At 44.0% G+C, this 27,733-nt stretch overlaps 1 protein-coding gene across 1 annotated transcript; it reads left to right on the top strand.

Moving 5' to 3' along the window:
* The first annotated feature begins 6,542 nt into the window (after positions 1 to 6,542).
* Positions 6,543 to 26,952, top strand: LOC145797902 (uncharacterized). The gene is made up of 3 exons (XM_082885340.1): positions 6,543 to 7,164; positions 10,295 to 10,393; positions 26,825 to 26,952. Exons 1-3 carry the CDS (start codon positions 6,543 to 6,545, stop codon positions 26,950 to 26,952), a joined length of 849 nt encoding a protein of 282 aa, XP_082741466.1.
* The last annotated feature ends 781 nt before the right edge of the window (positions 26,953 to 27,733 follow it).

Raw genomic sequence — 27,733 nt, 5'->3', positions numbered from 1 at the left:
AAATACCAACCTAACCTAAGCTTGGCAAGCACAAACACCACACCCACACACACATTCGGTTAGAGAGAGAGGGAGGAGAGCGAGAAAGAGAAGTCTGGAGAAGAAGGAGGAAGAAGAAGAGGGCCTTCTTGTGCAAAGAAGCAAGTAAGCCACAAACACAACCCTCTCTTTCAATTCCTTTTTCTAATGCATGTTTCTAAAGGTTCTAAATAATGTTTTCAGATCTGTTACTACTAAGTTCTTATGTTAAAAATACTAAGGGTTGAGTATTGATTCTATCTCTCTTGTATTTCCCCCATTTTTGCACAAAACCATCTTCTTTTTGTACCAATCTCTCAACTTTTCAAGGGCACTCCTTCAAATAAATTTTCTGAGTTAAACATATGATAGTTAGCATATTTATTCACAAAAGAAATGAAACTTTCCCTTGGTGGAACCCCTTTCTTATAAATCTTCTTGTTTTGGGTAAAGTACCCTAAAATCTGTTTTTGCAGCCCACTTCCAGAAATTCTAGAAAAATGTAAACAATTATTCTGGACCACTATTTTATGTCAAAAACTTCCTTAAGGTGTTTTCTTTCAACCAAAATTGGTTTCATCGAAAAACATTAAGCGGTTTGCAAGAAAATCAATTTTTCGTAACGGTCGACGGATCTGGACAGAACCTGGACAGCGTTGGAATATTTTCTAAATAACATAAATTCTGAAAAAGCAACCCCATTTCCGAAAAATGTTCTAGAAACTAGATCAAATTCCCTACGAACCATAGTAAGGCCAAGTCCAGTAAAGGATCTAAAATAGACCTTTCATTTTAATCTTTATGCGACGCTAAATTTGGAAATTTTATTATGTGTGGATGTTTTATACCCATGAGTTCATGAGATTTCTTATTAGCTTATGATCATATCTTGGCATGATATTATATGTGTTGTGGCTATATTATTTACCTTTCTCATCTTAAGAATGCATGCTTATATGGATATTGTTGTCTTATAAGTTGGACTAACCTTGTTGTAAAATATTTAACTCAACGGGAAACCTAATTGGGAGGGTATTGGATTTTCGGACACTTGAGAAATAAAAAGATGAGAAATGTGATATATGGATTGTTGGGATGCGTTCCCTATTTGAAAGTTAAAGTCTTGCGCAAGTGGTTTTTGGAACCCTTGAACAGAGCGGTTGTATTCGGACCCTAGGCGATTTGGTGTAAGGTGGGATTCGGGCAAGGCCCTATTTTACCGTCTCTTTTGAGGCCCTGCGGTTGGCGCTACATGGTACATAACCGTTGGTATGCGTCCGAGGTTAGGTCTGCAAGAAAGCAGCAAAAGAGGGGGCATACTGAATATTCTGCGTCCGATTCTTGTGCTTGGGAGGACGAAATCTCTTTGGGGGATTTCTAGTTTGCTAACATCTAACTTAACCCTTCATTTATTTATTGAGGTATCATGCTTTATTACTTGATGTTATAGTTGTGATTGTGTATTGGATTGGAAAAAAGAGGTAGGGTGTGTGTGTTTACTGGGCATTCAAAGCTCACGGCGTATCATGCCTGGTGACGAAGCGGAACTCATAGCTGGGGACGACGAGCCTGAAACTTTTGAAGACTTTTGGCTATCTTAGAAAAAAAATTAGAAGTTTCTTTTTGGATGTTTTGTGAAGACCTGTTTGAAGACTTAAGCTTTCTTCTGGAATTTAGTGTAATTGGAACCATCTTTTGAGTTATATATATATATATATATATTGTGATTGTCATGTATTTATATTCTATGTTTGAACCTTATCGTTACTTATGAGACCTTGTGTCAATACCTTTTAAGATCTATCAAAAGGGTAGTGCGCTGCCTAAGAAAGCTGGACTTAGAAAGGAGACTAATTTGACTCCCCCGATGATCTGGGATCTTACTTGGTTATTGACCATAGGACTCATTAGTGACTCTCCCTTGACTACAACCAATAGTGTAGAATCGGGGCGTCACAACTTGGTATCAGAGCCTAGGTTCAACCCTTAACCCTCGCAACCCTATACGCGACTCTAGAAGCCCTTACCCCTTATCTTATTTTATTCTATAACACTATTATAAGAAGATTGACTAATAAAAATCTTTTCCACCTTAGGATGTCATCGGGAGGCTACGTCAGTACCGACTCGTGGGGTGTTTTCCGTATGCAAGGAAGGAGGGCCATGTTTGTCAGCCCCTACTTTAGCCGCCGACGCTGTGAAATCACCACCAAGGAAATGATTAAAACCGAGATACGTAAGGTGGAGACGGAGTACTCCCACTATACGAGGGCGCAGAAGAGGTCTTTGGTGTGGCGCCGCCTACAATTTCTGAGCCGGGCAGCAAAGAAGGCGATCCGAATGGAGCAAGATGAACAGAGGATGGACTCCTTGATACACCGAGCTTTGACCACCATAGCACCGACTCAGGCTGAAAGCCATGAATCTTGTTATCACGGGCCAGGCGACAATCAACCGATGGATATGGAGCAGCCACCAGAGCAGCAAGGAGCGAACCCAGCCTACCCTATAGAGATATCATCTGAGCACAATCCCCCCTCACCAATATACACCCCCCGCTCTCTGGGACAAGCCACCGACTTCGCTGATGAAGACCCAGAAGAAGACTTGGATTGGTCAGAAAACGAGAACTAAATTGAGGGATAGTAAGACTAGACTTTTGTAAGACCCGCCGATGGGAATCCCTAGAATAAGATAGCCTGAACTTTGTAATGCATAGATGCTCTTTGAATGTAACTCCGACATAGGAGCCCTTTTGTAATGATGCCTATTATAATATATGAATGATGTGTTGATCTATGTTATTGACTGTTACTTGCTTTAGTGCACCCTAAGGAAACTGAACCTTTATTTCAAATCTAAGTAGTAATATTTTCTAAGACGGAAACCAACTCATCACATGCCATGAACAGAATGGTGGACACGTGAGCTAATGGCTATACCGAAACCAGCAACAATATGCGAAACCATCCCAGAAATCAACACGGACCCATCCCCGGAGAAGCTAACATCCCCAATAACCTAGGTCATCAAATTTTGGAGGAACTAGGGCAAATAAGGAACAATCGGCAGAATGAGAGGACTCGACTCTTTTCTGAGTTTCGGAAGCAAAGGCCCCCAAAGTTCACAGGCGTACCAGACCCGAAGGTAGCTGAAAATTGGCTCCGGCAGATAGAGAAAATGCTAGACACCATGGGCATAACCGAAGCCGCTGATAGAATAGCTTTGGCAGTATTCGAGCTGGATGATGAGGCTGACCATTGGTGGGAGCTAATCAAGAATACTCGTGACGTAGCGAGCCTATCATGGAACCAGTTCAGGGAACTATTCCTAAATAAATATTTCCCAAGCACTATCCACCAAGAACGAGTCAAGGAATTCCAAAACCTGGAATAAGGAAATATGACCGTGACCCAGTATGCTGCAAAGTTCGAAGAGCTAGCCCGTTATGCAACCAGATACGTAGCAAATGATGAAGAGAAAGCAAGGATGTTCGAGTGGGGACTGGACCTTACAATCAGGAAAGAGTCCTTTCGCAACGACTCCCCTCATATGCCGAGGTGCTGGAAACGGCATTAGAATCTGAAAGGGGAGTGAACGACGCCAGGAAGGCTTGGAACAAGAGAAAAGGGAGTCTGACGTCTATTGGACCTTAGAGGAACCAGAGAGAAAGCGTGACCTCAAAGCCTTACTCCAGGCCACAACCACAACAGCAATGACAGCAACCGCAGCAACAGATCCAGAGAGGAGGCTACCAACAAAGGCCTGTGGGACAAATCTAGTGCTTCCATTGCCAACAATTAGGGCACAAAAAGAGCGAATGCCCCAACTCCCTCCATCGGGATACCGGTGCATCACATTCTTTCATATCCTCTGCTTGTGCTAAGTCATTAGAACTTGTATGTGAACCCTTAGCAACTACCTTAAGTGTAATGTCACCTATGGGAGGGTGCGTTCGGGTAGGATCAGTGTGCAAGGACTGCAAGATAGGGATGTCGGACCTACGCTTAAGTTGCGACCTTCGTGTCATGGAAATGTCGGACTTCGATATCATCTTGGGCATGGACTTGTTGTCCGCCCACAGAGCGGTGATTGACTGTCGTCAGAAGAAAGTGGTAGCTCATATGCAAGATGGAACACGACAAGACTCCATGGCTTCAAAAAAACATCGAATGTAGTGGCCCAATCAACTTGCGGGTAGGATAGCAAGCCTGATTTTAAATGAGGAAGGCCAAGGGGAAATAAAACTCCCGCGCGTAGTAAGCGTTTATGCAGATGTATTTCCAATGGAATTACCAGGATTGCCGCTAACCCGGGAAGCAGACTTTAACATTGAGCTACAACCTGGAACTACCCCAATATCCATGGCTCCGTATCACATAGCACCAGAAGAACTACGAGAATTGAAGACACAACTACAGGAATTGCTCGAGAAAGGATTCATTAGGCCAAGTACTTCGCCATGGGGAGCACTCGTGTTGTTTGCTAAAAAGAAGGATGGATCGTTGAGGCTATGCATCGATTATCGTCAACTCAATCGAGTCACGATTAAGAACTGATACCCACTCCCGAGGATTGATGACCTTTTTGACCAACATAGACGCTCAAGGTGCTATTCAAAGATCGATCTTAGGTCAGGTTACCATAAACTACGAGTCAAGGAGGAGGAGATACCAAAGACTGCCTTTCGTACTAGATATGGCCCCTATGAGTTTGTAGTAATGCCCTTCGGACTAACCAATGCACTGGCAGCATTCATGAGCCAAATGAATAAGATTTTTAGACCATACCTTGACCAGTTTGTAGTAGCGTTCATTGATGACATCTTGGTATATTCAAGGTCTGAAGAAGAGCATGAGCAACATTTCAGGACTGTCCTTCAAGTTCTTAGGAATAATCGGCTAGATGCCAAGGCGAGTAAATGTGAGTTCTGGTTAAATGAAGTAAAGTTCTTAGGGCATGTGGTATCAGAGAATGGGATTGCGGTGGATCTAACCAAGGTGGAGGCAGTATTAGATTGGAGGCAACCAAAGACCGTGTCAGAAATTCGTAGCATCTTAGGATTGGCCGGTTATTACCGGAGATTCATCCAAGATTTCTCCAAACTAGCTAAACCAATGACTCGTTTGACGCAAACGGGAGTAAAGTACGAGTGGGATGAAGCTTGCAAAAAATCCTTCCAAGAGCTAAAGAAGAGGTTAACTAGTGCGCCAATTTTGACGATCCCAGAATGAGAAGAAGGGTACACTGTGTATTGCGATGCGTCTAAAGAAGGATTAGGTTGCGTACTCATGCAAAATGGAAAGGTAGTCGCGTATGGATCCAGGCAGTTAAAACCTCATGAGCGTAACTACCCCACGCAAGACTTGGAGTTAGCAGCCGTAGTTTTTGCCCTAAAGCAGTGGCGACATTACCTGTACGGGGAACAATTTGAGATTTTCACAGATCACAAGAGCTGAAGTATCTATTCACACAGAAGGACCTTAACTTGAGACAGAGACGATGGATGGAGTATCTTGAGGATTTCCAGTTCACTCTCTCTTATCACCCCGGTAAGGCCAATGTAGTAGCAGATGCTCTAAGTCGCAAGAGTAGAGAGATGATGGCTAAGATCTCCGTTAAGGAATGGGATATGGTTAAGACACTCAATGAGTTCAGGATCCAAGTAGAATCTTAAGATACAAGAGCATATCTTAGTGCGCAAAAGGTGATGCCTAAGTTGATGAATGAGGTCATGGAGGCCCAAAAGCACGATCAAGAGGTAGCCTACATCAAGGGACGTCTGGAATCAGGAGAGCCCATGCCCGATTGGGTAATCCACCCCGATGGGAGTTTAAGATACCAAGGTAGATTATTTATACCAAGTGACGAGTTACTTAGAGAAATGGTACTGAAGGAATGTCATCATTCTGCATTTGCGGTACATCCAGGAGGGACTAAAATGTACCAAGATTTGAAGAGGCTGTACTGGTGGAATGGAATAAAGAAGGAAGTGGCTAAATTTGTAGCCAAAGACCTGCCAACAAGTGAAGGCGGAACATCAGAAATCAGGGGGAATGTCGCAACCTCTACCGATAGCCGAATGGAAGTGGGAGTACATGACAATGGACTTTGTGATAGGGTTGCCTAAGTCACCTAGAGGGCGTGATGCTATATGGGTAATAGTGGACCGCCTCACCAAGTCAGCGCATTTCTTACCCTATAAGTTGACCGACACTTTAGAGTCTATGTGCAGACTCTACATTGGGGAGATCGTTCGACTACATGGAATTCCGGTATCTATTGTGTCAGATCGTGATCCACGATTCACCTCTCGATTTTGGGGAAGCCTGTAGGAAGCTCTTGATACTGAGTTATGTTTTAGCACCGCCTTTCACCCGCAGACAGATGGACAATCTGAGCGCACTATCTAGACACTCGAAGATATGCTAAGAGCTTGTGCAATGGATTTTCAAGGAAGTTGGGAACGACACCTACCCCTAATTGAATTTGCCTACAACAACAGCTTTCAAGCTAGCATCGGTATGGCGCCTTTTGAAGCATTATATGGACGACCTTGCAGATTGCCGATTTGTTGGACGAAAGTGGGTGATGCAAATTTGATAGGACCCGAACTTGTTCTAGAAACTACTGAGAATGTCAAATTGATCCGACAACGGTTAAAGGCTGCCCTAGACCGTCAAAAGAGTTATGCAGACAAGAGGAGAAAGCCATTGATGTTTGAAGTAGGCAGCCACGTGTTCCTAAAGGTGCAACCTAGGCAAGGAGTTGTACGTTTTGGGACAAAGGGGAAGCCGTCGCCACGATATATTGGACCTTTTGAGGTATTGGAAAGAGTGGGCGAAGTAGCATATAGATTAGCTCTACCCCCGCAGTTAGCAGGGATACATAACGTCTTCCATGTATCTATGTTGAGAAAATACATCGCTGACCCGACACATGTCCTCAAATGGGAAGCGATCAGTCCTGACAAAGATGTTACGTTTAAAGAAGGGCCGGTAGCAATACAAGATTGTCGAGAAAAGAACCTTAGAGCCATGATGGTTCACATGGTAAAAGTGCTATGGCGTCATCGGGGAGCTGAGGAATCTACTTGGGAACGCCAGGATTGGGTGAAGGCAAACTACCCCGAGCTTTTCAAAGGCAGTATGTAGTTGAATTTCGAGGACGAAATTGTTTTAAAGGGGATAGGTTGTGAAGCCCCCGAAATATGTATTCACTTTAAAAACCCTAATGTTAAATTATTTTCTTAAAGCCCCTCGGTTACTTGAATTAATTCAAATCTTGTCGGTTAGTATTACTATTTTTATTTTTATCGAAACTGGAATTTCTCTAACCGGATTAGGATCCCTAACCTAATTTAATTCTACATAAGTGACATGTATTTAACTCCAAGCCCTCACCCTTTAATTACATTCAAAACTTGCCCCAAAACTAGTACTTGTACCTTGTACCTTGAAGTACCATCAATCTTGTAATATATATATATATATATATATCCCTTGAGGGAAGTGCCCTAGGGCCAAAATTAATAAAAAAATTGACCCTTCAGCCTTCCCTATGGCCAGCCTTTCTAGGAGGAAGAGAGGAAACAATTTTCAATGTATATCATCATGAAATTGTAGAAAGAAACACAACCTAGTACCCTAGACGTAGGAATGCTAATTCCTAAACTAGTTCCATTTTAACTAAGTATTTTCAAATCCTTGAGTAAGCCTCCCAAATCATCCCTATTTCCTTTAAAACTTCAAACAAATCCTAACCTTTCCACCCATTTCCAACTAATGGGCTTTTAGGACTTTTTACACCAAAATTGCCTATAAATACCAACCTCCCCTAAGCTTGACAAGCACAAACACCACACCCACACACACATTCGGTTAGAGAGAGGGAGGAGAGCAAGAAAGAGAAGTCTAGAGAAGAAGAAGGAGGAAGAAGAGGGCCTTCTTGTGCAAAGAAGCAAGTAAGCCACAAACACAACCTTCTCTTTCATTTCCTTTTTCTAATGCATGTTTCTAAAGGTTCGAAATAATGTTTTCAGATCTGTTATTACTAAGTTCTTATGTTAAAAATACTAGGGGTTGAGTATTGATTCTATCTCTCTTGTATTTCCCCCATTTTGGCACAAAACCATCTTCTTTTTGTACCAATCTCTCAACTTTTCAAGGGCACTCCTTCAAACAAATTTTCTGAGTTAAACATGTGATAGTTAGCATATTTCTTCACAAAAGAAATGAAACTTTCCCTTGGTGGAACCCCTTTCTCATAAATCTTCTTGTTTTGGGCAAAGTACCCTAAAATCTGTTTTTGCAGTCCACTTCCAGAAATTCTAGAAAAATGTAAACAATTATTCTGGACCCCTATTTTATGTCAAAACCTTCCTTAAGGTGTTTTCTTTCAACCAAATTTGGTTTCATCGAAAAACATTAAGCGGTTTGCAAGAAAATCAATTTTTCGTAACGGTCGAAGGATCTGGACAGCGCTGGAATATTTTCTAAATAACATAAATTCTGAAAAAGCAACCCCATTTCAGAAAAATGTTCTAGAAACTAGATCAAATTCCCTACGAACCATAGGAAGGCCAAGTCCAGTAAAGGATCTAAAATAGACCTTTCATTTTAATCTTTATGCGATGCTAAATCTAGAAATTTTATTATGTGTGGATGTTTTATACCCATGAGTTCATGAGATTGCTTATTAGCTTATGATCATATCTTGGCATGATATTATATGTGTTGTGGCTATATTATTTACCTTTTTCATCTTAAGAATGCATGCTTATATGGATATTGTTGTCTTATAAGTTGGACTAACCTTGTTGTAAAATATTTAACTCAACGGGAAACCTAATTGGGAGGGTATTGGGTTTTCGGAGACTTGAGAAATAAAAAGATGAGAAATGTGATATATGGACTGTTGGGATGTGTTCCCTATTTGAAAGTTAAAGTCTTGCGCAAGTGGTTTTCGGAACCCTTGAACGGAGCGGTTGTATTCGGACCATAGGTGGTTTGGTGTAAGGAGGGATTCGGGCAAGGCCCTATTTTACCGTCTCTTTTGAGGCCCTGCGGTTGGCGCTACATGATACATAACCGTTGGTAGGCATCCGAGGTTAGGTCTGCAACAAAGCAGCAAAAGAGGGGGCATACCGAATAATCTGCGTCCGATTCTTGTGGTCGGAAGGACGAAATCTCTTTGGGGGATTTCTAGTTTGCTAACATCTAACTTAACCCTTCATTTATTTATTGAGGTATCATGCTTTATTACTTGATGTTATAGTTGTGATTGTGTATTGGACTGAGAAAAAGAGGTAGGGTGTGTGTGTGTTTACTGGGCATTCAAAGCTCACGACGTATCATGCCAGGTGACGAAGCAGAACTCATAGCTGGGGACGACGAGCTGGAAACTTTTGAAGACTTTTGGCTATCCTAGAAAAAAAATTAGAAGTTTCTTTTTGGATGTTTTGTGAAGACTTGTTTGAAAACTTAAGCTTTCTTCTGGAATGTAGTGTAATTGGAACCATCTTTTGAGTTATATATATATATATATATATTGTGATTGTCATGTATTTATATTCTATGTTTGAACTTTATCGTTACTTATGAGACCTTGTGTCAATACCTTTTAAGATCTGTCAAAAGGGTAGTGCGCTGCCTAAGAAAACTGGACTTAGAAGGGAGGCTAATTTGACTCCTCCGGCAATTTGGGATCTTACTTGGTTATTGACCATAGGACTCATTAGTGACTCTCCCTTGACTACATTCAATAGTGTAGAATCGGGGCGTCACAGTCTCGGTTTGCCTGAGCAGATTGTCCCGATGCTACCTCCCTCACACATGAGGTATACAGCGACGTACACCCCACAGGAGATGACTGATTACACGATCGGTTGGGACGCTACCTTCTTTTGGCTCGAGGGTGACTACACCGTCTTCATCGAGACATATCTCATGCTGCCTCTGGCCAGTGTTCACTGAGGTGAGAGAGAGAGCTGCAGCTCCAGTGGGAGGAGTGGGAGCACCGAGGGCGACCCAAACCCATGGCATGAGCGGCTCCCGGAGGGGACAGAGGGCATAGTGGCCAGACCTGCCCACTACCATGACATGCCGAGGAGGGGCTAAAGAGACTTATCAGATACCCATCGCTCCTCTCCCGGCTAATCATGAGCTCGTCGGAGTTCGAGGCTCGACCTCGGTATATGTTATACTTTGCATTTTGTTCATTCATTTCATTTCCATTGATATCCCGCAAATTACTAATTACCTCAACACTTTTGCAGGCTTCGATAGAGTACACTGGGCAGGCTCTGGAGCTGTCGGCTTCGGTGATGGGGATGCTATAGAGGAGCATGGACCTGCTCAGCATTTATGGTATTCTGGTAAGTTCTTTCAACCTCCTTTCTAAAACCCTCTATAATCTGCTCCATACTGCATTTGGCACACCGTACTCATATACCACTCATGGCACCGATACACTGCATCTCATATACTGGCCACGGCCCTCACGCTGCAATCATTCACCGCTTACAACGTTCATATACTGCTCACAACATTCATACACTGTAATCATACACTGCATTTGATACCATACTCAGCTTCACATAGCATAACTGATGCATTTGCCAAATTGTTCTTTTTAGGCCCCATTCCAGATACCAGCCACAGCAGGCGGTTTAGTGGGACCTTCAGTGCCTGCCCGAGCAGCAGGAGGAGCGGGACGAGGGACTTCAGCGCGCAGCCGTAGCAGATTCGGGCGTGCTCATACCGGGAGTAGTTCACGGGCGCCTGCCCCAGATGATGACAAGTCTGATGAGGAGGCAGTGAGTCCACAGTCAAAGTCTTCTTAGGACGGAGATGAGACTGGAGAGGGCTCGGGTTCAGACTTTGGCGGCAGAGCTGACAGCGGTGGTTCCTGGCCTTCGTCGAGGAAGAGGGAGAGGAGGGGTTCCCACTCTTGAGGCGACTGGCGCCGATTTCAGATGTTTTGTTTTTTGCTTTATTTCTCTTTTTGCTTGTAGTTTTTGCACATTGTACTACCTCAGGTAGGTTTATTTTCTTTAAAGCTTTGTACTTTTGCAAAACAAAATCATGATGGAATGAAAACAGCTTTTGGTTGAAAAAGTGTTACGTTTTACATTCTATGCATCGCATCGCATCGCATTACATCACACAGCATGCAAATGAGATTGAACTCTGTTTGAAAACTAAACACTCGAATTGCATTGCCTTGATCAGGTAGTGAACCAACTGACGACTAAAAGGACAAAACAACTCGATAAGCAAAACAAGGACTGGACATGCTAATCAAATGTAAATACAACCTGATAAGTAAGACATGAACTTAACAATCAACGTAAAATACAACTCGATAAACAAAAATACAACAACTCGATAAACAAATCGAAGTAACACAGGCACGACTTCGCAAAATCGTCACAAAAAGGCATTTGAGGTGGAACAAGACATAGTGGGTGTTTGGGAAGTTGCTATTTTAGTAGGCTATTTTAGTTTTTTGCTATTTTAGTAGGCTAAAATTTTTGTGTTTGGGAAGATGATTGGATTTTTTTTTAGTTCGATGTGATGTTTGTGAGAGAAAATGTGAAATGATTATGGGTTTGATGTGATATTTTGTCTTATTAGCTATTTTAGCCTATTTTGTCTTTTTGTGGATTTTAGCCTAAAAGAGGCTAAAATCTTTGTTCCCAAACACCCCCATAAGTTCTCAATTTCTCCAAGACATGGACAACTACTAAGTTCTCAACAAAGGAGGGACCATCAGCCATAGTAGAAGGCCATCGGCCACAAGAAATGGCCATCGGCCACCAACACTAGCCGATCGGCTACTAAAGATGGTCGGTCAGCCATAAATGTAGAAAGTGCCTAGATTGTTGACACCTGTCCTCCACTCAACACCTTATCTTCTTCAAAAGCCCCAGCTTCGTAGTTTCTCCATTTCAACACTGTTTTTGCACCAAATTGAGGCATTTCTTGTCCAAAATCTCACGAATTGGATTGCTAACTTGGATGGCTCGGAAAAGCTAAATTTTTGGGGCTTCGGAATAAATGCACTATTCATGTTGAGCAGCACCCCGTTGTGTTTTCCGTTCCTTCATGCCGCGGCTAGGTGTTGGAATCTGATTATGCACGTTTTTAGCTTTGGCGGACAAGAGATACGTCCCACTTTCGAAGACTTCCAAGCTTTGATGGAGTTCGAACGTGAGGAAGAGATCTTGCCCCAACTCCGTTTCGGCTATATCCAAGCCTTAGGACGGATGTGCGGGTTCACTTTGTATGACGCTCGGTCATTGATTTGCGACGGGGAGCTGGACATCCCGAGCTTGATTCGTCAATTTTCTGATGCCGGTGACCGCGGTGACCATCACTGGCAGGGTTTTCGATGACATGCGCTTTGCTTGTGCATGTTGTCTCATTTCTTGCTTGCCCCAGGCTTCGGAGGCTCTAGCATCCATTTGATTGAGGTTGCCCAAGGTTTAAAAGAGGGCAAAACCTGTATTGCCATGGCGCTAGCTGAGACATTGATAGGTTTGGATACCTTTCATCGTCGAGAGACAACTAGATTCGCGGGGAGTCCACTACTGCTGCAGGTAATGTTTCCCGCCCTATCTCACTTATATTTCTCACGTCACTCGGCCCTCAGGCTCGGTTTTTCTCTCAAAACCCTTTTCTTACTTTTCTCTGCACGTACACCTCTTTATTCTTTAATCTCTCATTTTCATCCCTCCCCAGATATGGTTGATGGATAAGTTGAAGGTTGTGGACTCATGCCCGGCATATTCAGCTCGCAGCTATTTCTTCTGGCGACGTTTAGTCGATGCCCTTGATGAGGGATGGTGGTGCAAATAGATGTTCAGTTTGTGTACTGTCAACATTGCTTGGCGCTGCCCCTGGCTTAATTTATTGGCGATGAGTTACAGCATGTCCCGGGAACCGGGCATTCACCTGATTGGCCTGACATATTGTGTCTTTTACTTCCCATTCCAATTCCGGCGCCAATTTGGACATGATCAGACTTATGCGGAAGAAGGGATAGAGTACCTTGCTGCATTTCTAGCCCGACGCGCACAGCTAGCTCGGTATGCCACAGCATGGAGGACGAGAGAGCTTCTGGCCCCCACTCCCACTTTCAATTGCACCCTCTCTGATGAGTGCATAGCTTGGCTTGATGAAGAGGCGCAAGTTGGGCCTACTTTGGCATCAGAGGCTTCCATAAGCTCTTGGGGGGAGGGGGACGCAGGAACACGTGACTATGCCCCGAGTTTATCTGCTTTAATCAGTACTTTCAAGTTTTCTTTATGAATGTAATAAAAAGAAACTTCAATTTGTATTCAAGAGTAGGAGAACTCTGTACTGAAATCAAAGTAATTGAAGGTTGTGGGTACTGAAAATTTTCCATTTCGTCCAAATATGGTCTAAGTTGTAAAAAGATTAATTTGAGCAAAATCAACTTATATTAAAACTTTTCAAAAACATTTTTGATATGGATCACAACTGGACTCACCCGAGATCTATCACTGAGATGTACAACCCCGGATCCCAGCAACTAGAAAGTTGCCCCTAGTCTGAATAGCACTGCACTGGAGATCTCAACCGAGCTCTTGAATGTAGAATAGACAAAGATGACCAACATGATCACACGGACAAAGTTGATCGGGGAAGTGTTTATAGCTGGACTTTAGAATGAAGTTGCCTACGTATCCCGAAGATGGGAATCAAGCCTTACGTAGTTCGGTTCTGGTTCACTCGTGTATTAACACTCTCCTTTTGCGCTCTAACTTTTGCCAAGGCTGCCCTTTATGGGTTTTCAACCTTGCGAGCTCAGTTTTTATTATTTCAAATTTTTCATGCTCTAACTTTTGCCTAGGTCGCCTTTTGGGTTTTCGGCCTAGCGAGCTACTCAGGGATAGTATTTTTTCAACTTGTCCATGTTGATCAGTTGGGAAAACTCTAGGCCATCTAGGTCCATCAGAACGACAGCTCCACCCGACCAGATAGACTTAATGATGTAAGGGCTAGTCCAATTGGGTCTGAACTTGCCCATAGGGTCGTGGATGGGAGCTCGGTTGTCTTTGAGCACTAGATCCCATTCCTTCAAATTCCTACACTTAACCCTCTTGTTGAAAGCCCTGGTAATTATGCGTTGATAAACCTAGACATGATACAGTGCTTTCAGCCTTCTTTCATCAAAGGGCATGAGTTCTTCAAACCTGCTTTGCTGCCAATCTGCCTCAGCTACCCGTAATGATGGAACCTCAACTTTGATAGACAGAATAGCCTCCATCCCATAAACCGAACAATACGGAGTTGTCCCAGTAGAAGTTCGAATTGAAGTCCGGTAGCCCCAAAGAGCAAATGATAGCTTATCTGGCCAGTCCCTGTAGGTTTCCATCATCTTCTGCAGAATGTGCTTGATGTTCTTATTGGCGGCCTCAACAGCTCCGTTGGTTTGTGGCCGATATGTAGATGACTTATGAAAAGCCACATTGTACTTCTCCAACAAGTTGATCACCTCCTTTTTGAAGTGGGAACCATTATCCGAAATAATCTCATTCGGGACCCCGTAGCGACATATGATGTTGTTCCTGATGAACTTAGCGACATGCGATGCCTTCAACACCATGTAAGATTGGGCCTCAACCCACTTTGTGAAGTAGTCTATCGCTACCAAAATGTACTCATGCCCATTGAACCCCATTGGGGTGACAGCCCAATCACATCAATCCCCCAGACTGAAAACGGCCATGGCAAAGTCATGTTGTACAGCTTCGACGGCGGAATGTTCATGCGATTTGCATGTATCTGACACTTATGGCATCGCCGGACAAAGCCAATACAATCCTCCTCCATGGTGGACCAGTAATAACCCTATCTAAGGATCTTCCGGGCTAGCATCACCCCACTCATGTGCGCTCTGCACTCTCCTCCATGGATGGCCTCCATCAGGTGCTTGGATTCTTCAGCATCAACACACAATTTGTGCATCCCGAGATGACCCCTCTTGTACAGTTTACCCACGTAGATGATGAACTGAGCAGCCATTCTTCGAATTGCCCTCTTATCTTTGGCATTTGCCCCTGGTGGATACGCTTCCTTTTCCAAGAAGTTCCAGATGTCGTAATACCAAGGGTTTTGATCTTGCACCTCATCTATGGCAACAATCAGCTCATAGGCTAACACGAATTTCTGTTCAATGATGATCAGACACAGTCAGACTCCGAAAGGGATGTCTATCATAGAAGATAGAGTTGCTAATGAATCAACGAACCTGTTGTTTTCTCTTAACAGATGGGTAAAATTCAGTTTCTCAAACCGAGGAATCAGAACATCCAAGGTCTGGTGATAGATTCTCATATTTTCTTCTTTAACTTTCCAATCTCCTTTAGCTTGAGATATAACAAGGTTTGAGTCCCCAATGACATCCAACGGTTTTGCCCCTAGTTCCAGGGCAGCTTCTAGTCCAGCAGTACATGCCTCATATTCTGCCTCATTGTTCGATACTTTGAACCGGAGTTTGAATGCTAAGGGTATGCGGGAATTGTCGAGTGCTATCAACAACACCCCTATCCCATTCCCGTATTGGTTTGACGCTCCGTCAAAGTACATCGTTCAAGTCTCTTCTTCGACATGCAGAATGGCCTCGTCTGGGAATAGATACTCAACTGCTTCATCCCTTTCGACTGGGTGATCGACTAAGAACTCCGCTACCACTCTCCCTTTCACTGACTTGCGCGTCATGTACTTCAGATCAAATTCGGAAAGTAGAAACAACCAATGAGCTAGCCTACCCATAAGTGCCAGTTTCTCGAAGAGATATTTGATGGGATCTAATCTCGAAACCAGTATTACAAAGTGAGTTAACAAGTAGTGCCTCAGCTTCCTGGTAGCCCATACCAAGGCCAGACAAGCCTTCTCCAGCGGAGTGTAGCGGGTCTCGTAATCCAACATTTTCTTGCTCATATAGTAGATAGCCTTCTCCATTTTGTCCTCAGACTCCTGCGCAAGCATGCAGTCCATTGTAGTTTTAGTCACTGAAAGATACAGAATCAATGGTTTCCCCGGCTCAGGCGGTGACAACACCAGTGGGTTCTGTAAATATTGTTTGATCTGCTCGAAAGCAACTTGGCATCGGTCGTCCCATTGGAATTTCTTTCCTTTCTTCAGGAGACCAAAGAGTGGTTCACAAGTCAAAGTTAATTTTGCAATAAACCGTCTTATGAATTGCACTTTACCCAGAAAGCCTCGCACCTCCTTTCAGTCCTCGGTGGTGGCATTTCTAAGATGGCCTTGATTTTGAAAGGATCGACTTCGGTACCTCTCTGTATGATCAAGAACCCCAGCATTTTCCCTGCTGTAACACCGAATGTACATTTCTGAGGATTCAGCCGCAACCGATACTCTCTGATCCTTTGGAAGAATTTCTACAAGGCAGTGTAGTGGCCCTCTCTTTCCTTGGACTTGACAATCATGTCGTCCACATGCACTTCAACCTCTTTATGGATCATATCGTGCAAAATTGTGGTTGCAGCCCGTTGATACGTAGCTCCAGCATTCTTCAACCCAAACGGCATCACCCTGTAACAATAGGTTCCCCACGGGGTGGTGAAAGCAGTCTTCTCCCTGTCTTTAGGTGCCATCAAAATCTGATTGTAGCCTGAAAACCCATCCATGAATGAGAGTAGCGCATGCCCAGCAGTGAAGTCCACTAATTCGTCGATATGTGGCAGAGGAAAGTCGTCCTTCGGACTGGCTTTGTTCAAATCCCTGAAGTCCACACATACCCGAATTCTGCCATCCTTCTTAGGCACCGGAACTATATTGGCCAACCAAGTAGAGTATTCAGATACCAGCAGGAACCCTGTGTCAATTTGCTTGGTGACCTCTTCTTTGATCTTCAAAGCCCAGTCCGGGCGGATCCTTCGGAGCTTCTGCTTAACAGGTCGGGCCTCTGGGTCAAGAGGGATCCGGTGCTGTACAATCTCAGGATCGATTCCAGGCATGTCTTCGTAGGACCATGCGAAAACATCTTTGAAATCTTTTAATAAAGTGACTAAGCGCTCGCGCTCCTCCGAAGACAACGTGGACCCGATCTAGACCAGCCGCGGGTCATTCTCAGTACCAAGATTAATTGTGGTGATTTCATCAACCAAGGGTTTAACAAACCTCTCCTGCTCTTGATCAATCAAATATTGCAAAACCAGAGGAATTTCTTCCTCGTCGTTTTCATCAAAGTTTTGAATGTCTTGATTAATGCAATAATTAAAGGCACAGAAAAGTACTCGGAAGCCACAGCCGTACCATTCTCATTAATAACATCCAGTCTGCCTGATTCCTCTGTTACAATAGACTCAAAGGAAAAAGAAAAAGACGACCTGGGTAGGATAGTGGCATCCGGGTTATCACCCCTGAGAATACCGAACTTAGACTCAAACGAGCTGGAACCTAATTCCGACTCCACAGACTCGGTGGAATTAGATTCCGGCTCACTACCTGACCCGGTGCTGCTCAATAAAAAGCCCTCCTTGTATTGCCAGACGAGGGAGGGTGCGATGGATGCGTCCAGAATGTTTAAAGATGGGCCCACCGCCGCTTCATTCCCGATCATGGACACTGAGAAGTTATCTCTCAAGCACTTCTGTATGATCTGAGGATCTGAGAGTAGACAAGCTAGTGCTATCCCCATCTCGATTTTTGTGCTCTCGGAAGCCTCTTCCTTGCACTGCTCAGCCTCAACTGGTGGGTCTGTTTGCTCGTCAGCAACATCATCCCCGGACAATTGCAAGTCAAAGAAAATTTCAAATCCCGACAAGCGCCGCCTCTCTACATTTAGCCATGGCTCTAGGAAGCCGCACGGGAAGTCATCCCCCTCCCGGACAAAGCGTACATTCAGGGTACCCTAGATAGGTCGGTGCATCAACTCATAAGGCTTCCCCGCCTGCTTTGCCCTGGCTCTTCCAGCCATCTCTCTTCCTTTCCTCACCCAATCCTCTTTGGTAGGCAGATAACCTAAACCAAAGGTATGCGGGTTGTGCGGCACTTCGGCCGATACTACAACACCTATCTGGCCACTTCGCCCTAAGCCCATCCCAGGCATATGATGTAGCTTGTTCATAAGGTAAACAGACTATGCACTGACGTATAGCCCCTCATCAACAGCTAGTATATTTTGTACAACCCGGGCCTCAGCTAGGGTGAATCCGGACAAAAACACATCCTCCGCGCCATGTTCAATCTCCAGAACTGGTATAGAAACTTCTGGCGGTGGATGGATCAAAGAATTCCCAAAAACGATTGCCACCCCCTTCCCGTGGGGGTATTTCAGCATCTGGTGCAGGGTGGAAGAGACAGCCTTCACCTAGTGTAGCCACGGCCGCCCCAGGAGTAGATTGAAGGTTGTGGGAATGTCCAAGACATTAAACTCAATGTCCCATTGCCCCGGACCAACCTGAGTCTGAATCAGTACAGTCCCCATCACCTCTCGGCTGGTATTATCATAGGCCTGTATCACCTGGGCCGTAGGCACAAAATCCACAGGCTTCAACCCAATAGCATATGCTGTTCTCGACGGACACACATTGATAGCAGATCTTGTGTTAACAAGGACCACTGGTACTGTAGACGTGCCCAAACATCCTAGGCTCCGCGCGTGAATGGGCGTAAAATCCATTTTGTTTATTGGGCTTACTACAGTTCGGACTCAATGTCACGATTCTGAATCTAATCTCGCAAAGTGCAATGCAAGATCGATAAATCACCAAAGAGTCCAAATCCGGCAAATCATTTTGGAAAACTAATTTTATAAAGAAGTGCCAAACATGGACTGCTTTGCCAGATATAGAGTCGCCACCTGAATGTTTTATTTTGGGAAATTTAGGAAACCCTGACTCGTGCCTAAGGCCACGTGTCCGTCATCACCAAAGTTGTCTCGGCTCGGGAACTTGGGTACGAGAGGGGAAGGTCATGCAATGAGCACCCCCGCTCACCCGATCAAAGATCGACCTGTACTAAGCATGATATTTTGTTTTTGAAAACACATGTGCTCCTATTCCGGTTATTAACCTAGAGTTACTATGTGATGCGCACAGCATACAAGTATAAACTAGATCGCCTAAGTTGGAACAAAACATATCATGTTTGTTTGAAAATGGTTTGAAGGTGCTACTCGCAAGTAGGCTAAGACGTGGATTTGCCACCCTCGAGTGGGCTTAGAAAAACATGATTTTGCCACTATCAAGTGGGTTTAAAACTCACATTTCGATGAATTGTTCTAATTCAAATAATCCAACCTTCACCCACAGGCATTCAGGCAGTTATTTCACATAAGCAAATAGCCTCATGGCAAACATGCTTTCATGGCAACACTCACACTCATGCAAGATGCTAAAGCATAAATACTCACGGTGTACTCCCAGCCAAAGAAAGAGAACTAGTTAGAAATCATGCATGATCCTAACTATGTTGAGGTGCCTAATGCAACACATGCAAAATGCAACTAGAAATAGGCTCGGCTATTCTAAAATGTCATGTGAAATGCAACTTGATAATCATGTATTCAAATCGGTATTTAAATACAATGCAGTTAGTATGATGTGCCGAGCCTGGTGCATGCAAGACAGATGAATGAATGCAAACATGCGAAGCATAAGTATGCTAATTGAAACATGCCCTAAGACTAACCATCAAAAGCAGGTAAGTAAAAAGGAGAAAGAAATGGGGGTTGGAAGAGATGCACACACGCATGCACACTTATTACAAAGTTCGCCCTCTCGACGGAGGGTCTGAATAAATAATACATGCCAACTAATTAACTAACTATCAAGCTAATTAATTATTACACAACCAAATTGAATAACTAGCAGTCTACTTACTAATTATTACATCACTTAACTAATTGACAAATTAATTAATTAACTACAAATTCATGCTAACTGATAAGAAAAACAATAAACAATGTTGCTCCAGCTCTGTTCAAAGAAGCAGAAGGTGCATGCTCAGCTCTCGTCCCGAAAGCTCTCAGGATGCTCTTTAGAGGCTCTGTCTGCAGGGTGTCCTTGAGAACTAGCTGCTGGATCTTACTAAAACCATGCTGAGGAATGCACTAGTGGCCTGCTGGCCATAGGGAGCTTCTACCAACCCCCCTGCCGACCAAGAGTAGGCACTGCCGGCTAAGAATGAAGGTCTGTCGGCCAACAAAGAGAGGCTGCTGGCCACTGGTGTGCTGTGATACCAAGCTATAGCAGAGCACAAAACAGAGGAAATAGAGACTCTCCCAAGGATATGTACGCACTATGCCACCCCATATCACCTCGGAACATCAAGGGGGAGGCATAATCGGATCCAAGACCATCAATCACGCATCTCGATGCATGATGGCCAAAGATTCAACTTGTGCAATTCAATGTAAAATGAATGCACAAAAACACATAAATGCCTTAACCTCTATCATGGATGATCAAGAGGGTCGGCGACCGAGAATTGAGGCACGTTTCATCACTTCAAGTATGAAACGTCCCTCATTCCTCGTGTTTGGCTTAACACCCAAACCAAACACAATGCAATGCAAGGTGTGCCAAACACAATGCTAATGCAATATGAGCATGCAAGTATGCAATGTAACTCAAGCATGCGACAACAATACAATGGAGCAAACATGCAACAGCATGCTATATGTCAAGCATGCAACAACATGCCACAACATACAATGTACCAAGCAATGCAACAATTATGCAAATGTCATGCAACTCAAGCATGCGAGCATGATGCAATGTAACAACATTTGAGCAACATGGTAAATGGACTTAAACTAAAAATGGACAGACCTCAGTCATGCCCATATCAGTGGCCAAGATGATGAAATGATGGCATGAAATGCAAAGCAAAGCATGCACATGTAATGGCCTAAGAATCAAGGCATAGGGACACAACTCTCAAACATAAGCAAGGAGTGACAATCATGATAATGTGGCAATGAGGTAAGCTCTGAAATCTCATGTAAATTGATGCCAAATCAACTAAACAATGCAAGCATAGCATGCTAGGATGTTCAAAGCTTAAGACTAGCCAAGGAGCTTGTACTAAGGCCACATGAATCAAACCCCAAAGGGCCAAGGACAACCAAAAAAGTCCTAGATCATGCCAAAATGAATCTAAAACATGCATGGGCCAAAGCCAAAACAAGTCAACATGAAAGGCATAAAGCACGGTGCAAGTAAGGCTGACAAGGGGATTGCACTACACCTATTACAACCAAACATGGCATGACTTAACCAATAAAAATCAGAGTTACGACATGTCAAAACAAGCCCAAAAACCCACTGAGGTGGCATCCTAAAGACCTAAGCATAGAGGCATACACAATGGTCCATTCTTGAAGCACAAAACAACAACTCTTCAAAGCATCGAAAGAGTGACAAATGCAAGTGTATGACCACATTTCATGGACTGAAATAACATTTCAAATGATGCCAAATCGTGAAAATGGTCCAAGTAATGCATGTTAATGACCTGGACACTCAAAGCTAACAAGCTAGATTGAACCATGGCTATACAAAATAGTGCATGCATGACCAAGACAACATGAAACATAGCTTAAGCATGGTGAGACAAGGCTAAAAGCTTCTTTGGGTCGAGCCAAAATCATGCTAAAAACATTGCTTAAAGCACAAAGCATGTTAAGGCGATAGAGAGGATTGCACTATAAGTGCATGGTGCATGCAAGAGACCATTAAACCAACCTTAGACAGAGGTATAGCATGGCAAAATAACACCAAATACTTGCTGAAATGAGACCAAAACATGCTAAGCAAACATGCTACTTTGATGAGGCATAAATGGGATTACACTACACATACAAGAAGCATGCATAAGGTGACCAAACAAGCCATGGACAAAGCTAATGTAGGTCCTAAACATCATAAAAAAGTGCCTGAACTAAGCCTCAAAAGTATAGAGATGCATGCTCATTTGATAGGCCAATAACTCAAGCCAACAAAACAAAAAGAGAGGGGGTCACCCCCCTCTGATTTGAGGCCTCAAAACCACATGCCTACCACTGAAAATCCACTGGATTTTAGTGGCTAAAAGGCCAAACAAAGACTAACTCAAAGGCCTTAAGGCATGGCTCAAAACAAGGCCAAACAAGGCACACAAGAGGATAGGACACCCTTAACACCAAAGAGGCCTTAAACAATCATCAAAAGAACTTAAATACAGAACTTTTTCAGTTGAAAGAAAGGCCTAAAACAATATGCAAGGATGGCCAAAATGATATCCAAACAAATGTTAAAAGGGGGAATATACTCACCCTTGAAGCTCAACTTCGAAACCAACAATCTCTGAGGCCAAAAACCGACTTTCAGAGCACAAATAACACTCCCAAGAACCTCAACTCAGAGATGGTGGTGTATCACTAAGTGTTCCTTTGTAAAAGTGAAGAGAAAACACACTTTGGGACACTATTCAATACAATAGAGAGAGAGTGTGAGAAATACAGAGAGAGTGAGATATATATCTTCTCTAAAAATGCTCCAACCTCTGTAAGGGAGGAAGAGCCTCTCCTTATATAGAGGAAAGCCAAGCAAAGCTTGTTAAACAAGCTTGAAAAGGGCCTCATCCCTCCATACACGTGTATGGAGGAGGGATGAGTGAAAACTAGCTGGCTCAAAAGATCTGGAGTGAAATTTGTTGAGACAAAGTGTCCTGCCGGCCATTAGTTGTGGCCGACAAGCTTTATCAATGGCAGGCAGGGACAAAAACAAGGCCAGCAGTGGCAGAGGGTGGCCGGCAGTGCACCAAGAGAAACATGCTAGAAGGACCAACACATGGTCCAAAAATGGGACAAAAAGGATACAGGGTTTGGAAAGCTCAAACCTGTGACTTCCGCCGCGAAAGTCGAGTACCCGATGAGCAATCGAACTTGTGGCTGGATGTACCTGCAAGCACAACCAATTCTTCAGGACGGTCAAAAATGGAGTGTCTACAGGTACCCACTTCTCTCTACACTCGACAGAGATATAGAGCGGTTTGTTATGATTTGAGCCCTCAGGCGGCAGTTCCTTGTCAGTGAAGGTCAAGGTCAGGAAAAGTCCTCCAGGAAATACCAACCCTACCAAGTGCTTGGGTATGGTATCAATTGAAAGTTTCGCCTTGTCAGTGGCAGAAAGGACGGCCTATCTGTGAACTTTTGAGGCCATAAGCAGTCCCCAGATGGAGATGTTTGCTTGGATTTTCTTAAGTTGTTTCAGTACAGCCTCCTCCTCGAGCAGCTTTTCTTTCTGCCTCTCCACTTCTTTGTCCTTTCCGGATGCCTCTGGTTGATCCAAATGTGGGGGCTTGAAGTACTGCCCACTTCTGGTCATGTGGTCAACCTCCTCCACATACCAGGTATCATTCGGTTGGTTCTATCCACAATTTTCGTTGGTGTGGGCAAGACGTAAGTCGTCGTCTTCCCACCACATCCCGTCGGCGACTAACAGATAGCTGTCCGGTCCCGTTGTAACTATTCCTGTGCTCACAACATATTCTGTCCCCGCAGGGGCTTTGGCCTTCCTAGCCCTCTCAAGATCTTCAATCTTTTCTTGCTAAAGTCGCTTCAATGCAACCTGCTGTTCAGTATCTTCTGTACTCAAACTGCTCGAATCCCGAGCAAAATTCTTAACACTGGTGCTCTCCAACGATGCTTTCTGATTCTTGACCGTTCCAGCCACTGCTGTTGTTTTGGCTTCTGGTTGCCCCTGTTCTGGCTGAGGCACCCCAACAACATCTAGCTCGTCGCTAAGCCACCCAATATTTTCTACTGATCCATCTAAGTCGAACTAGTTGAAGTTTACATCCCCTGAGTCCTGCTCGGTGAAGAACTGCAGATCTACAATGCCCTCTTCCAGCTTTGTTAGGTCATCTAACCCCTGACTAGGTCCATCCCCCTGAACCATACTGATCTCTGCTCCAATTAGCAACTCTACCCTTGGCTTAACCTGATCCGTTGATATGATATAACCACTCGGGTTGTACGCAAAGCTCCCAGACTTCTTGTAACAACCCTCATTTTTGACTTAGCCATGCTTGCATACATTCCTGTAAGATTTTGTCTCATGATATTGCAAATCTTGTTTATCTTGTTTTGTCTTGCTTTGTTCAAAGTGTTGCTTGCATGATTTTGTCCCTTGCTGGTGTGTAGCCGAGGTCATCTTAAGCTTAGTTCACCTCTGAACCTTTGTACTTAGAACTGTTTTGGAACCACTTGGTCGACCCCCATCTTCACCCCAGGCATGTTTGCCGAGATGTTTTGCACTTAGTGATCCTTGTCCTTGGGCAGGTATGGCCTAGACCGAGGTGTGGCACACCCAGGCCAAGGCGTGGCACAGCTTAGTCAAGTGTCGTCCTCCCTAGCCGATGTCTTTGTTACCCTATTGCCGAAGATTTGACTTTAGCCGATGTCATTACTTGCCGATGTGTCTTGCCTTAGCTTGCTGCATACGCTTTGTCATAAGACTTGTCTTATCAATCAGTCACCTTTTGAGTTGAACCAACCCCGAAGCGCCACGTGTCCGAGCTGAAGGATAAGTCAGCCGGCAGGCCAGTGAACATATCATTCTTTTGTATCATTTGTTGCAAGTTTTGTTCTTGAAGAGAGAGAAGCTCTAGAAGAGGGAGAAGGAGTTTTAGAGTGAGAGAGTAGATTTTCGAGTTGACCTTTGGAGTTGAGCCGTTAGATTCGAGCTTTGGGGTAAGAATCTGAATCTACTCTGGTTGTTGTTATTGATCATCTAGCTGGATTGCATGATCGAATTTGTTTTGCATGTCATGCATCGATTTGAAGTTGGTTTCGGAAGAGAAAGATAGTATTCATGTGTTCTTGAAGAAAAGTCACATTTTGATCCGAAAGTTTGGAACAAGAACCATGTTTTGTGTTTGTTCTTGCGTGACCTTCTTGTATGGGTACCCAGGTCCATGTTTTGAACTCATGGCATGAAACCTCAGATTTTTGTAACAAGTTATGATCTTGCATTCATCTTCCTCATGATCATGTTCATCATGTTCTTCAAAGGGAAACCCAGGTTTTCCTCACTTTGCTTTTGAATGAGGCCATCGGGACCACACCTCGGCAAGGAGGTGTAGGACCTCGGCAAAGACCTGGTTGGTACCCAGTGTGTTTTCATGAGACGGAAGCAGTGTTTAAACTCCCAGCATGTTTTGCTTTGTTATTGACTTGGATCTGGTGAGAATGCCGGGATCATTTGCATACATATAAAGCTTGTTTTGAGAATGTGATTGCCATGTGATTGTAGGTCCTTGATCTTTGCTTTGAGCCTACACCCGAGGAGATCTATGTGAGTGGTATTTTTAATAAAGCTATGTTATACTGTTTTGATAAATCTTGCTGCGCTTTGTTCTGACAAAAGTATTTGTTAAGCATAAATGAATAGCTCTGTTTTGATGTATCAAGTATAAGCCTTGTTTTGATGTCATTCTTGAAAAGTCCCTTGTGCTGGAGGACTCTAAACTTTCGCAGTACCAAGTATAAAAGTCCCTTGTGCTGGAGGACTCTAAACTTTCGCAGCACTAAGTATAAAAGGATACGGTCCTTTCTTGGAAAGACTACTGTGTTAAAGCGGGCTACGGGCCTAAGTAACACAAGACCATCGTGTTAAAAAGAGCTACGGGCTTAAGTAACACAAGTCCCTTGTGCTGGAGGACTATAAACTTTTGCAGTACCTTCGACTAATCGATTACGGATCGTACAGTCTTTGTTTTGCTACTGACGGTTTACCGCGTGGATTTGTTGTTCAGAAAGCTTGATTTGTGTTTTGCCGATGCCAGTAAGCATCCCTTGAGACTTGTAAGACTTGACAGATGAATACGGTTCATCTCTTGTTTTGATAAAGTTTTGATGTGTTTTGCTCTGAAAGGACCTCGGCTAATATCCGTATGGTTTTTGGCATGTTTTGTTTTGAAAGACTTCGGCTATATTCATGCAAAACCTTTATTACTAGTACCATTCACTGAGTATCCAAGCTCACCCTCTCTATATATATATGTAGGTGATGAGCAGGATGGCGGCGACGCCTAGATGTGTTTTGTAAAGCTTGTTTTGGATGCTTGTCATGTCGGCTTGACTTGTTCTATGTCGGAAAAATTTGTGTTTACGTCGGCGAATCTTGAACATTATGCTTCTTTGACTTGTAATCATTGTATTTGCACATGTCGGCTCTAGAAGCCTTTTGATCAAGATTTTGATATGTATTTCGTTTATTATCAACCGAATGAGAAACTGTGTCATGTACGTCATTACATTTGATCTATGCACAGCTCTTATGGACCACTTGTATTTTGATTTATCGCTTCCGCATCTGTGAGCCCCGTATACTATACTCTGATTGTGTTAAACTCTTGAAAGTTGGCCTTCGGTAATCTTGGATTACTGGCCATCACGGCACCAAACTACTAGGGGCGGTTTGGGGTCGTGACACTTCTCAGGCTCTGAATCAGCATTCCCATCTGCCTCCAAAGTCGACCCAATTCTATCTTCGATGGTCACCACCACCTGTTCAGGTTGGGTTTAGGAAGTGCTCAACATGCACAAGTCTGTGCTGTCCAGGATGAACACCACAGGCTTGGGTAGGTGGGAGGGTGTGATGTATATACTTGGGTCATATGGAATGGCCGAGGCGTGGATCAGGTTGATGTATTTGGGTGGTGGAGCTTGGTTATGTGGTGGGAGCGGGTTGGTGGTGACATTCGGCTTTTGTGGTGGTGCAATGACCTTTGTCAATAAGATTCTGGATCTCATGACACAGTCTATAGCACTGGTCAGTGTCGTGACCATGCTGTTGGTGAAAGGTACAATATTTGGCCGGGTTATGGATTGGTGGGAGGTTATTTGGTAATAGCCGCGGCTCCAGGGGCTTCAGATGCCTCTTATTGATTAAAACCCCTAGAGCTTTGGACAGGGGCATATATAGTGGAGTAAAGGTTCTTTGGCCTCGGGGTGGGTATTTGGTTGTTTGACGGTTTGAAGTGGAAGTTCCGCAAAGGGGTTGGCTATTTTTGAAGTGGTGGTAGTGACCATGCCCACATCGGAAGTTCTGGCAGCTGCAGCACTACTCGTGCATGCATTTGAACTGCGGGTAAACGCCCTCTTGGGTTGCTCTCTCTCATGGTCAATCAGACCCTGCTTCATGGCATCCTCAATCTGTACCCTAATCTCGTGTAAATCAGCAAAGGTAGGGATAGGTAAGACGATCATCTTTTGCATTAGCTTGGGTTGGAGGTTGCGCACAACCATCTGTATATGATCCTTGTCGACCGGCCTGGTGGTCATCATAGAAGCTTTGGGCCTCCAATGGGTTACAAAGTCAGAGAAGCTCTCTTTTGGCTCCTGCCTGGTTGTCTTGAGATCACGAGTTGTGATCTCGATCTGCGTGTTGTAAGAGTATTGAGCTATAAAGGCCTCAGCCATCTCCTTCTAGCTTCTCTTGACAGAGTCCTCCAACTTCACGTACCAAATGGCCGCAACACCCGATAGGGTTCGGCCGACGAGTGATAGTTTCTGGAGTCTCATTAAGCCCATCGGGCACAAAATGTCCAAGAATAGCCTCCGATGAACCATGGGGTCGCCCGAACCGTCAAAACGGTCTATGTGGGGCATCTTAAACCGGTCTGGCAAAGTCACCGCCGAATCGGTATATCCATCCTCTATGTCGGGA

This window comes from Camellia sinensis, chromosome 8 (genome assembly GCF_055761805.1).
Source record: "Camellia sinensis isolate YWXY chromosome 8, ASM5576180v1, whole genome shotgun sequence".
Taxonomy (NCBI): domain Eukaryota; kingdom Viridiplantae; phylum Streptophyta; class Magnoliopsida; order Ericales; family Theaceae; genus Camellia; species Camellia sinensis.
Note: the sequence above shows the minus strand (reverse complement) of the source record. Positions and strands in the feature narration are given on the sequence as shown.

Bases quoted from the DNA above. Each gene is read 5' to 3' on its own strand.
- LOC145797902 (XM_082885340.1), top strand. From the start codon at position 6,543: ATGGCGCCTTTTGAAGCATTATATGGACGACCTTGCAGATTGCCGATT. The intron at 7,165-10,294 runs GTATGTAGTTGA...ACACTTTTGCAG, and splicing joins CCCCGAGCTTTTCAAAGGCA to GCTTCGATAGAGTACACTGG. The intron at 10,394-26,824 runs GTAAGTTCTTTC...CTCATGACACAG, and splicing joins TCAGCATTTATGGTATTCTG to TCTATAGCACTGGTCAGTGT.